Genomic DNA, 17767 nt, shown 5'->3' with positions numbered 1-17767 from the left:
TCTGAGCTACATCCCCGCGAAAATGAGGAAAGGTATATGCCTGAGTGAGCATTCCAAAGCCTCTGTGGCATTTCAGAGGCAAGGTCATCTGTGGCATTCATTGACGTTCATGACGTCATGATAAAGTCATTCAAATCCCGCTATTCCATAATCCATCTGGTGACTAAGGTCGAGAAAAAGCGTAATTGACGAGACATTCACATCTGGCATTCGTGAGCGCCATTTCCAGGTATAACGGCCGTCAATTGGCTCTCAATCAACGTCGTGCAAGGTACGACGACGTTATCAAACCGTGACGTATTGAGAAGCATATTTGTTAAACAGTGAATCGTGCTGTCTGGAGCAGTCTTTTCCACTAAGAAACATATCAGCAGCTATAAGTGAGCTTGCTTCATCACATTTGATGCTGTTTCAATATCTTCAGATGTGAAGCATTCCCTTTAAGTGGTGCGTACGAGCACTCTAGGTACGTGTCGACTACTACCTACGGCATTGCGGCAAGGGCACGCTGTTCGCTATACATATTAATTGGAAACGTTGGATGGTGGTGCCCGACCGACACATAGGACCAGTTAGACTCAGGGGTCCCCGATCGGCGTAAAGGCCCTCTGACTGTTATTTGAGGGCCCGTCCCCGCAGTCCGTGCCCTTGGATAAGACCAAGAGACCAGCGCACCTGGCCCAGCCCTTCGTGTCCCTAGACCCTTAGAATCGGGCACCTGGTTGTCGGATTCAGTGGGCTCTCTAGGCTTTCTGGGCCTCCTCGAACCCTGACCCTGCATGCGACCTCCGGCCTTTCAGGCTCTTCGGGCCATCAAATCGGGCCCTTAGGCGTAAATTCCGACCTTCGGGCTCCTCGAAGCGGTCCTCAGAACCTAATGGGGTAGAGGCGCGTGCCCCTGTGCCACCTGCACCTGCACTGCGGTACTGGAAGTGTCTTGAAAGCTTGGTTGCCCCATGGCTGAGCCTTGTGGAATTATTACAAGGTAAAGAAAAAAGCTGCAGTCAAAAGAAGAAAAAGAAGAGATACCAAATGATCAGGAGCGTATGTCGTAACTTTTTACCCATTTCAGCCAAGCGCGAATTGTTGGCGGGTCAAAGCCTATGCTTTGATACGTCGCTGTAATGATAGCTGCACTCTTTTGCTACGCACATCCCACTAAGACCGCACGAGGAACCTCAACACAAGAACTTGATCACCGCGGAAAACACTCTCGAAGCCACGTCTGGCATCAAAACGTTTGTGTGCGGCTTATGCGTCGCCTATGGCACAAAGACTGTTGTTGGTGAGTTGCTCAGCTTGCTATTCTGGGACGACGGCGGTCGTGCGGCCTGATGGCGGCCGTCCAGGGAGCGTCAGTCCTCGAACAGTGGTGTGAACACGAACACTACATACTTCACATAACCATGCGCTTCCTGATAAACACTCAAGGCTTGGAACGGACCCAGCATCCATGTCTGAGAAGCCGTACTCCATCACGCGCCGAGCGGGGCCGCGCGTCGGCGATCTTTCGCTTACCGACGCTCAGTCGGACTTCACCAGCTGGGAAGGACCACAAGCGGACTTATGCCGGCTGGGCAGGACCATCGACGGACATATACCGACTAGGCATGACCACGGATGGACTTATGCCGACTGGGCAGGACCACCGACGGACCTATACCGGCTGGACAGGACCACGGACGGACTTATGCCGACTGGGCAGGACCACGGACAGACTTATACCAGCTAGGCAGGACCACGGACGGACTTATACCGGCTGGGCAGGACCGCGGACGGGCCCATACCGGCTGGGTAGGACCACAGACGGACTGAGCAGGACGGCGTTCGGTCTGTATGCACAAACGGCAGCGCCAAGGCGTTCGCCAATTGAATAATCACAGCAGGCTCATTTGAATGCCTGTGACGGCCTCACCGACGTGAGAAAATAAAGCGAAAACGAATCGCCGGAGTTTGTTTGCTGAGACTGTTTGCTGGGACTGTTTTACTGTTTGATGTGTGACATGGTGCAGCTGCACACCTCGGTCACACGCTGCGCGACGTGGCGCAGTTGCACATCTAGGTCACACGCTGTGCGACATGGCGCAGTTGCACACCCCAGGCACACAGTCCTGCTGCCAGATGAGCCTCTGGACGCATGGCCTGAACACGGCGGCCCAACAGCACGCCTACCAGGACAAACAAACAGCGGCGTGCAGTCAGGCAACTCTCCTTACAGCGCCGTTTAGCAGCACTGCTTGCTTACAAGGAACAATGGCGAGGGAGTACGGTCGGCGCTGAGTCAGGACTGGCATCTGGTACTGAACACGCGACCCGTGCCATACCCACGAGGGATATGTAGGCACGGCTCGCTCGTTTCCTCTGTTGCTTTGGTAAGAGAGATTGTGGTAGCAGGACGTTGGTTGGTTATGCTCTAGCTTATCTATCTTTCTGATAAACTCGCCGCAGAAAATTAGGTTGTTCGTCATGGGGAGGTAGAACGCGGATGCGCGACAATTAGGCTTGACCACGTAGTTTGGAGTAAGTTTGGAGTAAGACATTGTGCAGCTGGTCGACATTAGTGGTGACTATAAGACATTGAATTTTACTTTGTCAGCTTTGTTTTATCCAATTTACTCAAAAGTAAATATCCCATCTCTCTAGCCCTTAAACGTTAGAATTTGCGCACGTTAAGTAAAATCTCAATACGCAGCTGGGGGGGGGGGGGGGGGTTCCTTGCTGTGTGATTACAGAATGGTGGAAATGTGGCAAGGAAAATTTGTTTTCCGTCGTCCCAAAACTCTTACATATTGCGCACAGTCCAGCTGTCATTGACCATCCTAAGGTGACCGCAATCATGGTATCTGTGCTCAAGAATACTGACGACTAGAACATGGTGTCAGGTTCATGTGAAGATGCTCGATGCCCTGCTTCAGACAGTCTACTGTGCGCTGCTCTGCTGCTGATTGACACCTTGTGATTGGTCGACGGAAGATGGTACCCGGTCAGCTGCGAAGTAGATAGTAGGCGGTTTAAAGCAATCCCTCAGGTTTACTGGGTGAAGCACAGTCCCGCACTTAAAGCTAAGATTTTTGAAACGGAGATGAAAAGTGTTAACCTTACACCGCCTGTATATCTATGCACACAAGTGTTATGCTTTTAGGAGCATTACAACGCGGCAGTTTTAGGCTGTCGTACATTTTGCGCTTGAGTTATTGTTCTACGATTCCGCACACCTGCTCCAGAGTCCCATGTCAGGCTATAATGAGAAACCACCCTAGTGTATCTGCTACTTATGAAGCCGACGTTTCCTAGCCCTGCTTTCTCATACCGGCGATACAGCCTTTATTGGGACCATCCGCTCCTAATAAAGGCACTGTTCCTTGGTCCTGTCCCACCTCAATAGGCACACTGTCCCAGCCTGGGACGTGCTGTCCCATCATTGTCCCGTCTATCAGTGAAGTCCATCTTTCAAGGACCCACCTGTTTTAGCGGAGTTTCTAATACCTGATACTGTCTATTTACGGCCAAATTCCCGTTCCCTGATCTCACTACCTCCGACTGACACGCTGTTCCCCATTCCGTCCTTTCCCACTGAAGTCCCTATCTTCCGGCCCCGTTCACTCCCAGGGGAGTTTCTGCTCCCTGATATTGTGTGCCCTCAGTAGAGGCTATATGCCTTGTTCACGCCTGTTTATGCAGTAGGGCACTGTTCTCCAGTTCAGTCTAATCGCTGTGCTTTGGTCATTAGTCCGGTCTGCTTTCATTGGCACGTCTTCCTATAAATGTCATTGCACCGGTCAGTTTTTCTCGTTTCCTCGTCACTTTACCACTGAATCTGATAGCACATTTTCAGCCCCTTCCATCGACTTCCCGGTCAAGTGTGACCTTGACCTATGTCAGTGGACGTCACGCTCCCTGATTCGCCGAGTTGCGGGTTTTACCTTCCATGGCCCCAGTGCTAGCTAGCTTCACTTTCCATGGTCCCGAGTTCCGGTGACAAAAGTCCTTGTGCCCCGTGTGACCACCGGGTTGTGTTGCTGGGCTCTAGGATTCATGGCTGATCCTCTCCTCTAACGATCGGTTTCGTGGATATTGTCGTTTTTCGTCAATGCACGTGCTCGGCGATCCGAGAGCCTCCACGACGCCGGCGACTTTCACAATTACTGGGTCGTGTGTAACCCCGGACAGCTACCTTAGTCGGCGCTAAAAGTACACACTCTGCGTGGTCGGATGTCGAGCCCAGTCTGTCGATACGACACGCGGGCGAAGGCGTCACGTTAGCAATCTACACAGCGCTACCAATATATAATCCTCCTTCCCTCCTAATGAGCCATGATTTGCGGGCTGTGCGTGCTCTAGCGGGTCACAATAGCCTGGCTCTACAGCATGGAATGAGCCGGCGACCATGCGGAACGGGCCGGCGGTGACAGCGCCTCCACGCCCCGGGCTTATCGTCAGCCGAACTATGCAAATGACGCCTTGTCCCGGGTGCGCTGACAAGCGTGGGCAAATGAAACGCTACTGCAGAATGCGCACTTGCCTGGTTTCTGACATAGGTGTGCAGGTCAGTGAAAATGACTGCCGTACAGGGAGCAATGCACCAGCTAACTGCAGGCGACCTGGGCGTCTGTCGTGTTGCTTTGCCGAGATTGAAGGAAGGGTTTCATGCACTTAACTCATCTGTGCCCATGCTGTCTGTCCGACGCGATGCATCTCTAATTGGATCGCATTCACAGTTAGGCAAGGGGCATACAAAAGAGCACAAAAAAGGACATCAATCATTGTCGTGCCGAAAGGCGCTTAGACAAGTTGAACAGATTTGTAGGACGCGCTGGAAGTATGCACTTTCCCCAGCCAGTTGCTTGTGGGTAGGCGGAATACCACCGGGCTCAGATCCAAAGCTCGTTAACTGAGCGTGGGCGTGCCACACAGAGAGCAGCACAGTCGTGTAAGCACCACGCCCAACACAACCGCATTCCATAAACGGGTGGGGGAGGCGGAGCAGCCGATGGGCTGAGAGCGGGCTCAGGAGTCACACGACGGAAGTACTCACTGACGTAGCGGACGATGTAGAGGATGAAGGCGATGATGAAAATGTGGTGGTGTCCGCAGTAGTTTATGAGCGGCTCGGCCTTCAGCAGGAAGGGCACCAGCAGCAGGGCGCCGGCCACCAGGCTCAGGCCGTTCTGCAGTTGGGTGCCGCCCAGGCTCTGTAGGTGGGCGTACAGGAACGCCTCGAGAAAGCCCCAGAGCGAGCCGAGCAGCAGCAGCACGCACAGCACGCTGAAGAACTCCAAGTTGCCGAGACTCTTGGCGAGCAGGCGTGAGTAGGAGCGGCCGCCCGGCGTCGGCGGCGGCTGCACTGGCAACACTGACGCAAGAATCACGCAGATCAACATCAGCGCGCAGAAGACGTAAAAGCTGGGCCGGAAGTCCAGGTAGTGGAAGAGCTTTCCGTGTACGTCGATCAGATAGCCGCAGAATGGCGCGAAACGTCATGAGACCGAGCAGCCCCCAGACGAACTCCCAGCCGAAGTCGGAGTCGTGTCGTCGGCGCAGCAGCAGCACGGTGGCGTTGATCAACACCAGCGCCAGCGGCAGGCACAGCTCGGTCAGCGCGCGCAGGCCGAAGTACAGCCAGAAGGTGAGCCGTCGGTCGCCGAGGTCCTCCGCGCACCGCTCTCCGGTGAAGAGCAGGTCCTGGGCGGTGAGCTGTCGCGGCTGGCAGCGCACGCCGCAGCCGGGCGGGCTGCGGCAGGCGAGGCCACGGTACCGCTCGCCGCGCGACATCAGGTCCACCAGCGGATACCAGCACTGGCGCAGCTCGGGCCGCGGCAGGACGCGCGGCAGCGACGCGTTCACCACCAGGCCGTCGCCGACGTCGGCCACTACCTCGCAGAAGGTGCTGTTGTCGGCCTCGAGGCAGAGGTGTGGCAGACCGGACGGCAGCGTCACCCCCGGATCGCACTCGAACGAGCACCGCTCCAGGTAGTAGACGCGGAGCACATCGTCGCCCGGCTGGCAGGCGGCGCCGCACCACTCGCTAGCCACCGCGCTGCCCTCGTCGTTGCAGTGGAAGGAGAGCGTCGGGCTGGGTCGCGACGCCGGCTCCCGCACGGCCGGCACCAGCATCAGGCAGGGGTAGGCGGCGGCGCAGACCAGCAGCGACGCCACCAGCAGTGGCCGGTAGTTGCCCCAGCGGTCGGCCAGCGCGCCGCCCAGCAATGGGCCAGCGCAGCCGACGAACGGCAGCACGAACTGCAGCCAGCTCAGCTCGTCGGCCGTCAGGCCCAGCGTCGACATGTGGAGCGTGACGAACGGCAGCACGCAGCTGATGCCTGCCGGCACAGCCGGGAGGCACGGTCACGAAGGGCGCCTGGTCGCGCTGTCAGGTTGGAGGCAGTTTGTGGCGGCAGAGCGGGGCAGAGGTCACGGGGTGAGACTCGGAAATCTGTCCGAAGTTAATAGCATGACGCGGAAATTTGAATAGACCCGAGACTTTTCAGATTTAATCCAAGCCTTTCGAATGGATGGATTTCTGGTACCAGAGCTCATGTTAAGCAGTGCTTGTTGTGCGAGCCCTGATCCCTACCACCCGATCGAGCAATTCCAGGTCAATGGCAGAGTTTGATGGCGAAATTTGAAGGTGCCGCAATGCTCGGCACACGTCCGTCCTGCCCACAGACGTCACACACCTTTAGTGCGGCCGCTGCCACCCGCCATAAGCCACATATGTGAACACAAATAGCGAGAGCCTAAAGCGACTCGAACCTAACCCGCCATGGGTGGCTCGGAAGGCACCCACTGAGTCATGGGGACGGACTTCAATTGAACACGGATATTTCAACTGGGCACAAGCTTCAAGAACACCCCGGGGTCTACCAACACAACCATTCAACTGGGGAGTTTGATCGCACACTGGGTTTCCGGCCACGTGGAATAGCAAATACGTAGGCACTCGAGACTTGATAGAGGAATGTGCGTGTGTGTATGCGTGCCGACGAATGACATCCCTTTCATTCATGCTAGCGTGCGTGTGCCTACGACCGTATTACGTGCACGCGCCGGCGTGTGCGTGGCGCGTAACATGGCTGTGGTTGCGTCGTCGGCGTTTCAGGGCGGGTAATTTTCCCATCGGAGCTCGTTGTGTTGATGGTGACTTATTGACAGCGGAGGCTGTCAGCTGATGAGGCTCGACTGGGCGCCCCGGCTCGCCGGCACGCCGCCCCTCACCTCCGTAGAGTAAGGCCCGACTGGACGCCCCGGCTCGCCGGCACGCCGCCCCTCACCTCCATAGAATGAGGCCCGACTGGGCGCCCGGCTCGCCGGCACGCCGCCCCTCACCTCCGTAGAATGAGGCCTAACTGGGCGCCCGGCTCGCCGGCACGCCGCCCCTCACCTCCGTAGAATGAGGCCTAACTGGGCGCCCGGCTCGCCGGCACGCCGTCCCTCACCTCCGTAGAATAAGGCCCGATTGGGCGCCCGGCTTGCCGGCACGCCGTCCCTCACCTTCGTAGAATGAGGCCCGACTGGGCGCCCGGCTCGCCGGCACGCCGTCCCTTACCTCCGTAGAATGAGAAGAGCATCACCCGTAGCGGCAGCAGCGCTGTCCTGCAGATGGCCATGCTGAACTGTCCCGGGGCCGGGGTGGCGGCCGCGTGGCGAGCTGCCCCCTCTGGTCAGCGCCGGCCCCCGGGAGCGGCCAGCGTCGGTGGGCAGGTCACTGGCGAACTCGACACCTGTCCAGCAGCCGTCACTGGTGCTCACGCTCCGCGGTGTTCTTTCCCACGAGCGGTGCACTGAAGCCAAAGGACAGACAGTGCGTGAGCTAATCACAAACAGCTGTAGTGAGAAACAAGCCATCAGCAACACATAAACGGAGCATTTGTCAACGTGTGATAAGATAACGTCGTCATGCTAAATGTAATGGACTAACACAAAGCGTCAATAGCTCTTTGTGCCAGGTGCCAAGGTCATTAGAGTGACCATTCCGGTCTAAAAGAAAAGCGTGCGTCGTAATTCTAGTCGCGTTCCGGATTTTTCCCTCGGATAAGATGGAAAAGTTTTAAGCATTCTATACATCCTAGCGCTGCACATTCGGTTTCATTTCGACACTCAAATCTGCGGTAACATACATTCGAATTTTCTACATGATTGCTGGTAATTTTTACATGTGATGCTTCATATGTATGCATACCGAGCAAGGCGTCGACAACTTTTCAGTGGTGTTGCAGGTTGAGAGATACTGGGTCAAATATAAATAGAATTGCTGAAGGTGAGCACATGAACTCCGTCATTTTCTCAAAACAGGTATAAAATCCCATTATGTGGACAGGAACCTACCGCATTTCATTCAAAATCTCAATAACTATTTTATGCTGCAAGACCTTTGATCTCAACGCTGCAATGCTCCTACGTGTTGCTGCCAAACATACCAAGGGAACCCGGACATTAAATGGAGTATCCCGCATTTGAATATATCGAAGTAGGCATCAGATATGATGAAATAAGCTCACTTATAAACTATTGGTATCCTTTTAAGTGGAGCATGCTGCTCTAGACAACACAATTTCCCTGTGTAGTAAATAAGCTCGTCAATACCTTGCTCAACATTGATTGGGATCCAATGGGCGGCCGTGATATCTGGAAGTCGTACTCACGAAAGCCAGATATGAATAAATTGGCAGGATTTCAATGACGTTATTATGACGTCATGGATGCCTTAGTGACCTTGAAATAGTCTATACTTATCAGCGGCCGTGTAGCTCAGAAACTAGAAGGGTTCAGGTTTTAAGGAGGGCAGGGTTGTGAACTGCACCGGATGGTCCTTAAGATGGTTACTTCAGTTCAAAACCCAATAGAAATGTGAAACACTCTTTAATGGCGCACTGGCATTGCGGTACAATGCCTTCTCTCTGGGACTTGAACGCGACTTCAGTAGGCCTTAAGCACCCCATCTTTTTCCTACGATTACAGGGAAGATCTAATTTAAATAGAAAATTAGATAATAGTATGATACAAAATTCCTAGCAGAACAAAAACTCATCATTGAGTACCTTGGTAACTGTTTTGTACTTTTCAATAAATACTCGACATGTCATGAGCGCTTTATGCTGATTTCGGTATTTCAATATCTACCGGATGAAAATTTTTGGTCACACATTCGAATGTTTGCATCAGAATGCTCAGCTCCATCCACTTAGTCCCTTAGATCAGTAGTCCCCGAGCTCGACCAACGTCTTGTTTACAACACCGATCTTCTTCACAGAATTCAAATGCTCGGTGAAATGCTCGAATCTTGTTCAAGGTCTGTATGCTCAGTTATATGTAATGTATACCAACGTTTCGTTTGCGGTACTTTGACGAGGCTTGAGAGTGAACAAATATTCGAGACGTGCGCCATGCTAAACTGTCATTCGGAGGCAAAAATCGGGAGAAAATGCGGGCAGATTTTTTATTAATTTATCAGCACAGACGCGTAAGTGCGCTGGGATTGGGCGGAGAGAGCATAAATTAAAGTATGATGTAGATGCATCGCATTAAATGTAACTGCAGTTGCCCGGTGACTTAGATTTAGATAGACTAGAGCCCCGTCGCTGAGCAGTTTGACCCTATGGTTCGCTACATAATACCAAAAATATCACAGATATGCCAGCTACGAAAAATTTATTCCACATGTTTCATTCAGTTAGATTCAGCTCAGAAAGCTTTTGCTTCACAAATGAAAGTACTGAAGCAAGCATAAAATATAATGAAATGAGCCCAACGGGCATAGTTTTTTCGAAAACGCTGCTCTAGACGACACAAATTTTTGTTTGATAAACGTGCTCCTGAATACGTCATTGTTTGATTTCGCCATTGTACCTTGCATCACATCAATTGAGAACCAGTTGACGGCCATTTCATTTGGAAATCGTGCTCACGAGCGCCAGATAAGAACGGCTTAGCAAATATATGTTTCGTGGCCTTGTTCGTCGCATGCCCAATAAACTGGGAGGATTTGAATGACGTTATTATAACTCATGGGCAGATGGGTGATCTTGAATAAGTCTCCCCGAAATAGTTTTCACATATTCGCGTGCAAATAGCTCAGAAGTTAGAAGCGTTTAGGTCTTAAGAAGGGCAGGCTGTAAACTACACCGAATGGTCTTCAAGATGACTACTTAAGTTTAAAAGTCCATATAAGTGTGGAACACTCCCTCTAAGCATGCATTCATTTTTACCTTGTGCAAGTGCTGTGCGTGAAATATCGGTGTTTCGGCGAGGAGGAAGGGTGCAACATAGCAGAGGTGCCACCGGGCAAACCAACTAGAGCGGAATGTGCCTAATTTTATCCTTTTGCCACTGAAAGGTGCTCGTTCCGACGGCCTTGGCACATCAACTTTTCTCGTCATTCGGCACCCATGTGCGTATACCTGCATCGTCACTACAACTAATTGACCAATTTTTGCATTTGAGCTGAGAAAAATGTCAGAGTTTATTGAATAATATGGTTCATTCAATATTTTTCACCCAAGCGCGAACACAAAAAGTACTTACACTGCACCACGCAAGATAATACTTTTTTCACGACGCGTCATTATTACTGCGGCCGACGTCCATAGGCATCGTTCAGTGCCTGAGTCAAACAGCAGCATTCTAGACATGTGACAGAAACCGTCGGCGCAACTCCGGCAGCGCAGCGTGGGCCGCTTAGTCGGTTACACCCAGTGTTGCTAGGCGTGCTGACAGCCAAGTGCACGATGATGGGGCATTAACGCGACGAACCATCTCTTCCCACTCATTACGAACGCCGACCGGTGTAATACACAAACCGCCGACCGTCCTTCGGCGGAGTAAACCCGCTCAGCGTTGCCCGAGTTTGCCATGTTGTCGCTCCATCTGAGAGCGGGTGTAATATCAAACGCAGTCAAACGTCCAGCCGGGACGTAATTTAGCCAGGAGGGCATTATCATGTGGCTACGAAGGGTCGGTGTAATGATAATATACGGCCGACACGAGTGAGACGATTGGTGCTAAGTGACTTGGCCTGAATTCTAGGCCAGGCAGGCGTCGTCCACGCGTCATGCGATGGTGATAACCCGGTGTCCACATCAAAGACATGCCACCAGCCCGGCAAGGAGGCGGTGGCGTCAACTGAGAATTTGAAGGGTCTTGTACGCATCGCGCATCTGCCGATTATCATAAAGAGAGACGACTGGAACCAGAGTTTACAACATATTTTTTTGTAGAAAGATTGGATAATTAGACATCAACCCCACGGCGGGTGGGCTGCTAGTCCCCTCCCCCCCCCCCCCAGCTTTTTTGAGACCAATGAAAGCCGGTAAACGTCAGCATTGTGAAATTTGACTGCGGTAAAGACATATATCTTGCGCACGTTTTGTGCAAAATGTTCCCACGGCGGGCCAATGTGGGTGATTCGTGCTGTGACAACAAAAAGCAGCTTTGCACACGAAACCAGTGCTGAATGATAGGGTGGTTCACTGAAAAGTCATAACACTAAGAGATTTCTTCCATATTACTCAGACACAATTCAGCAAAATGATGCGCTATGTTCCCAATGTGTGGATGCCTGTGCAGCTTAAAATCAAGACCGAGATGCATAGGCGCTAGACATCACTTCAGCGTAATCCTCTCCACCTCTGTGCAAGATACCCTGAGCCCGCGGTACGTCGCTCCTTTCCAAATGAACGCTTTTAATCGTTGCGACGTTTCCCGTCGCGTATGAGTTTCGAAGAACGCGTCATAAAAAATTATTCGTTTGACAAGTGCCGATGAAACCAAACAACGTCCGCGAATCATTATTACCCAAAACTTCTTACTGCTTACGGCGGTTATGACGGCCTCGTGACACCTCACATGTAGCTGCATGGTTTCATCAACGAGTGGCAGATATCACGTAAGATCAGCTTTAAAGTCCGGCTTTCCAAATCCTAAAGCATCCAAGCGATGGTTATTCCATCAAGCACACTTCACGCTCTGAGCTTTTGGTAAGAGTTTGGTAAGCTTTTGGCAAGTTTGGTAAGCTTTTGGTGCTTTGGAAATAAACTGAACGGAAGATATTTCGCCTGACATGCGTCTCGTCTCCATCCTGCCACACACAGCGACTGAACTCTTAATTAAAAGAAGCGTCAGAAGCCCCCCAAATAAAGGCCAAATGGAGTATTTATTATCTGCTGTAAACACCGGCATACCGAGCTACGCCTTTTGCAAGGAGACGTATAATACCGTGCCGGCGTGTGCGTGTGTGACTGGCGTGACTGTGGACGCTGGCCGACGTCGCGAGGAGCCGACAATGGCCGCGGCGCGGGGGCGTGACTGCCGTGACTGCACACCTGGTGCGGCCACTCCTTCCCGCTGCACGGCAATGACGCAAGATCGAGCCGCGGTCCGCTCACAGCACCGGACGGTGTCCACACCGTCTGGACGAGCAGGTGCCGGACGGCGTCGCCCGCTGCACCGCGCGCGGAGCGAAAGGACTTCGTTGTCCGAGCTCAGCTGGGACTCCACCGTCCGAGCTCAGCTGGGGTTCCGCCGTCCGAGCTCGGTTGGGGCACCACTGTCCGAGCTCAGCTGGGGCTCCACCGTCCGAGCTCGGCTGGGGCTCCACCGTCCGAGCTCGGCTGGAACTCCAACGTCCGAGCTCGGTTGGAACTCCAACGTCCGAGCTCGGTTGGAACTTCACCCTCCATCCAAAATACCTGAGCCATATCGTAGTCACCACGGCTGAGGACATAACAAGCTGTAGTCGGTGCCGCTCCAATACACCTAACCCGTCGTCATTAGCTCTGGTCGGTGGTGCTCCATTATACCTACCCATACTGCCGTCATCGGGGTTGAGGACATAAACATAAAAACAGGAGATGTGTGATTAAACTGGAGATGTTAGACGTCCTAGTAAGGAGTCTGCGCGAAACCGAGGGGCAATAGCTAATAAGTACTTTTCATCGAATCAAACCATCTCGGGCGTTGTGACAAGGGTAAAACCCGTCCGGTGGTTCGGTTGACTTACAGTTTGGAAAACGTCTGGAAGGAACAGTGGGAGGCGACAAGATTACAAAACTGAATCAAACCCATGGGCCAGCTGACCAGGTCTTACTTTCCACGATCATAAGCAGTTTTGTGAAAGGAAAAATTCCAGCCAGCATGGTGTAACGTCATACGTTTGACACAAGCAAACACATGGTTTGGCGGGCATTTGCGGAAACCATGGATCTTACGTTCTTAGTATTTCGGTAAAATACATGAAAAATCGCCTGCATGCACCGACTGTTTTTACGCAGAACCCCACCACAATCCGTGTAAATCACACCGAGAATTTCCTCTGCACCATAGGGGCTCTGAAGACGCTGCTAGCCATTGTTGCGGCTAGCGATCCAGGCAACTGATACCTGGATCAGCCTGAAGTGATCCCGCTCAGGGGCGGACGCAGCATGGGGCCTTGGAAGGGACAAAGGCCGTCTGAAGAGCAAGCTTCCAAAAAAGGTGTCAAGTGCCTTAAGATCAAGAAAGAGCGGTGCCCACACGTTAACGCATTTCCCACGGTCCTGGGAGGTCTGTTTCGCACGGTCTGTTGTCGTTTATGAGCACACTGTAGGCTGATTGCAGTCAACCAGCGTGCTGCAACCACGTCAATTAGTCCCTGGCAAAGAATTCGCGTGACACATATATGCGCTATGAATGATATTTTCCATATTTGCACGCATAAACATATGTTCACTTCCATCCGGACACCGTTTTGTGGACTTTTTGACAAACCGACCTCACTTTCGGACAGGCTCCAAAACAATGTGTCAGAGCGTAACATATTTAGCCAACACTAGCCAACATCGCCAAAAAACCCTAAAATGACCAATCTTCCCTTGACACCAAATTTGATGCGCCTGGGGTCCACAAGTATCATTACATATTTTGTTCACACGCAGAAGTTTCCGAAATGATTGACAGGTCTTTCAAGTGCATCACATATCCGTCTCTACGGCAAGTGCATCGCATATCCGTCTCTATTTCAAGTGCATCGCGTGTCCGTCTCTACTTCAAGTGCATCGCGTGTCCGTCTCTACTTCAAGTGCATCACGTGTCCGTCTCTACTTCAAGTGCATCGCGTGTCCGTCTCTACTTCAAGTGCATCGCGTGTCCGTCTCTACTTCAAGTGCATCACGTGTCCGTCTCTACTTCAAGTGCATCGCATATCCATCTCTACTTCAAGTGCATCGCGTGTCCGTCTCTACTTCAAGTGCATCGTATATCCGTCTCTACCTCAAGTGCATCGCATTTCCGTCTCTACTTCAAGTGCATCGCGTATCCGTCTCTACTTCAAGTGCATCGCATATCCGTCTCTACTTCAAGTGCATCGCATATCCGTCTCTACTTCAAGTGCATCGCGTGTCCGTCTCTACTTCAAGTGCATCGCGTATCCGTCTCTACCAGCCGAACCGAATGAGTCAAAAGGTATAGACAACGAGTAATGAACACGACAAAGCACCCTGTCCTGGGCATCAAAATGCCGTTGAAGGCGGTTGGCAGCTACTGATACAAGTAGCAAACTTGGTGGTGAAACAGGTTGTACGCCATTGTACGATGGTGCGTGTGACGGCGCCAGAACAAGGCCCGGGAAAACCGCTGGACGTCTGAGCTCCCTGACCTCCGGTCCTCCAGCCCGGCAGGTCTTGTCACCATTCGCGGTCGATGTGTACTCACGCCGAAACACCAGCCATCGCTGCACGGACTTTATCGACTTAGCTGACAGGCAGATGTCAGCTTGCCTGACCAAGCTGGCAGCCAGCTTACTGAGCCTGGTGGGCGGCCGGACCGCGGATCGATGACCTCTGATCCCCTGAACAGGACTGCATGAGCTGCTGCGCCGCTGAACAGGTCTCTTCTCAGACGGCATGGATTTGCCATTACATGAAATATATTATATGATATGTTGCTGCATGATGTGCACTAATATCGAGGTGAGTGAGGTATTGACTTAGGGACAGTAGCGGACAGTTATGCTGTATTTTTGCCCACTACTACTTTTTTGTCTTATACCCAGCAATATTTTGCTACTTTTACCCCTACGTAGGTAGCTTGACGGTTTGTCTTTATGGTTGTTGTCATTATGCGTTATGCGTGATGTAATTATTATGATCACTTAGTCAGTTTTGAGGTTATCACTTTTTAGTTTTGAGGTCGCGTCAACTGCACCGTTTTTGTGCCAATATTACTACTATACTTATTTCTGAGGCTTCATTATGCCTGCTACTGGGTAACATCGAGGCAGGGACACTCCTGGTCGCGTGTTGCTGGCTGGCGGCCGGAAAAGGGTTTTGGTCTGGTGGGCGTTAGGTGTGAAGGCTCCTCGGCAGAGAAATACAACTGCCAACAGGCGATAGCCTCTATCAGCAGGTGAGATGGACTGCTGTTGGAAGCCCTAACGGGCTGGCTAGGTCCGCAGGTATCCCGCCGGATTGCGCGGCGCATTGAGCTGGGCATATATGTTCGGAAAATTACGATTGGTATTGGTAAAAATTCGGGTATGGGCAAGACGTCTACGAAACGTAGGGCTGATATTTTAAAAAGGTTTCACAATGTTACTGCTCGCACTTGTTTGAGTGATTGATAGAATAGCTTCAATTGCACATCTTGTGCAGTCATCGCCATAAGAGTAAGCTTGGGTGCAAGCGGGAAAAATTAACAACGGCTGGATGAAAGGTGGGAACAACTCATAAGGGTTAGCACGTAGGTATTGTCACTGCCCCATGAGCAGAGGGAGGATTGGATCAGGTGAATGTAACCCGTGAAAGCCTCTGGACTACGTGTAGGTTAATTTTCCGCGCACGGTTTCAACAATGGGATGTGGTGCTCTTTATAGCTGGAAGCTGTCATGCAAAACTGTTTTGTTCGCAAACCTTACCAACGGTATTTTGCTACACCAAAGCACCATTTTAACTGTTAAAAAATGTTGGAAGTCGAAAACAAACAGTCGGGGGAGCATATTGGACGCAGCCCTAACACCGATCTTTGCAAGACCAACAGGTGCTATGCCACGAGATGATCAACAAAGCAAACCTCGTGGCAAGCGCACCCACGAGCGAGCTCCCTCACTGAAGTGTTGGAACGGGGAGCGAACTCCAGCCTGTGCGCGTGGACTGGCAAGCAGGCCATTTCACGCCCAATGCTCAATTTCAGCGACGCTTGCGCGTCTGACGCTCCCCTTTTCACCTGCTTCACCACTTTACTTACCCCAGGCCGGGAAGCTGGGCGAGCACGTCGCGCTGTCTTTCCCCGTGGACTGGCAGGCGGCGTGGGGCGCACTGCTCACTCACACGTGCCACCTGGCACGTCACTGCGCCGCTCACAGCTCGTGTGTCCAGCGCGCCGCTCGCCTGTCGGAGCGAGGCCTGGCCGGGCGGCTGTCTCCCATCGTCCGCCTCCCGGCCGGCCGCTACCACCGGCAGACTAGCAGTCGGCCCGTACGCCGACCGAGCCCGGACGCCAGCCGCACGGGCGGAGCCAGCAACCGCCGTCGTGGCGCACGCTGGGCACGCCCCTGGCGCAGCTCAGCCGGACCGGACCGCCGCGCGCCGCCATTGGGCGGTGGCGCGCGGCGGCCCGGGCTGTGTCGGCGACGCCCCCCAGGTGTGCTGCCTGGCGGCGCGCCTGGCCGGCCGGAGCCCGCCGGCCAGGTGCTGATGGCGGGCGGAAAGCGGGCCCGATCCGGAGCCGGACGGGGCCGCGGGCGGCGCCACGGCCGGCCGGCCATACCGCGTGCTCGAGTTCCGCTCCGCTGGCGCCCGCGGCCGCCGCCGCGTCTCTATCGGAAGCGAGGCGCCAGGCTCGTGCCCGAACAGTGACCGCCTCGCCACAGTGAGCTTGGTTCGGAGGCCTGGCCCGTTTACAAGGCCCATATTATTACTAAACCTGGACGCGACAACCTCATCAGAATCCGCTAGTGGACAACGCCCTAGCGTTACCGGATTTCGAGGGGAGGTCCGTCGACGGGGAATGGGAGCAGACGGCCGGCGGGCGCGATGCCCGTCCAGCTCCCTGAGCCGTCGGCCGTCAGCCTAGCTCGGCGGTGGGATCGCAGGCAGCTGCTCCGGAGCTCAGAGCCCCGCCTGGCGTCCTGCGGGCTGTTGGACGCCTGGTCCTCCGGTCCGCCGCCAGCCGCCGGGGCTGTTGGACGCCTGGTCCTCCGGTCCGCCGCCAGCCGCCGGGGCTGTTGTCCGCCCGTCAGCTCTTCCGGCCGGGTGTCGGTGACGACGAGCTCGGTGCCGTGTCACGCCGTCAAACGCCTTTGCCGCACCACAACCTGCCACACGCACGTCTGTGCGTCGGCGTTGGTGGTGCACCAGGTGTTTTGACCATTCTAAGCTCACTTGTATTGTAGGAAGGCTCACAACACACGCTGCAACTGGCTGCAGCTTGGTGGACTGTTTTTCACTCGAGATGTCACGAGGGCGGGCACCCCTTAGATGGCGCTGGTACCGGCATCTGGTTGTGAATAATATGCCAGTAGTTGACACTGATTGAGCGTGTGAATACGACCGGGAATTAACCAGCGACGATGACAATGATCTCGGGCATCTCGACTAGACATGCTGTCATACTGAACACCAGTGCCGAAGGTTTATCTTAAGAGCAGATGTCCGGGACCTTCTTGAGTCCCGGTTATCTAGTGTGCGCCTTGGGCGTGATTTTAACCTTATCATGCTTTGGTTGTCCTGAGCTGACCTCACAAACCTACCGCTGTGCCACAGTCCGCAGTCACGCACAGCGCGCTCGAGCGAACAATCAC

At 53.4% G+C, this 17767-nt stretch overlaps 1 protein-coding gene across 1 annotated transcript in view; it reads right to left on the bottom strand.

Moving 5' to 3' along the window:
- The window catches only part of LOC119107956 (uncharacterized), a 28045-nt gene extending 11635 nt beyond the window's left edge, over nucleotides 1-16410 (bottom strand). The window contains exons 1-4 of the mRNA XM_037231547.1: nucleotides 16213-16410; nucleotides 7547-7781; nucleotides 5445-6320; nucleotides 5036-5353 (exon numbers count right to left, since the gene is read on the bottom strand). Of these exons, the coding sequence (XP_037087442.1) occupies nucleotides 5036-5353; nucleotides 5445-6320; nucleotides 7547-7607 (1255 nt within the window). The 5' untranslated portion in view covers nucleotides 7608-7781; nucleotides 16213-16410. The remainder of the gene's footprint in view (nucleotides 1-5035; nucleotides 5354-5444; nucleotides 6321-7546; nucleotides 7782-16212) is intronic.
- Between the last annotated feature and the right edge of the window lie 1357 nt (nucleotides 16411-17767).

This window comes from Pollicipes pollicipes, unplaced genomic scaffold (genome assembly GCF_011947565.3).
Source record: "Pollicipes pollicipes isolate AB1234 unplaced genomic scaffold, Ppol_2.1 Scaffold_6686;HRSCAF=7923_pilon_pilon_pilon, whole genome shotgun sequence".
NCBI classification, from domain to species: Eukaryota; Metazoa; Arthropoda; class Thecostraca; order Pollicipedomorpha; family Pollicipedidae; genus Pollicipes; species Pollicipes pollicipes.
This window is presented reverse-complemented; position numbering and strand designations above follow the sequence as displayed.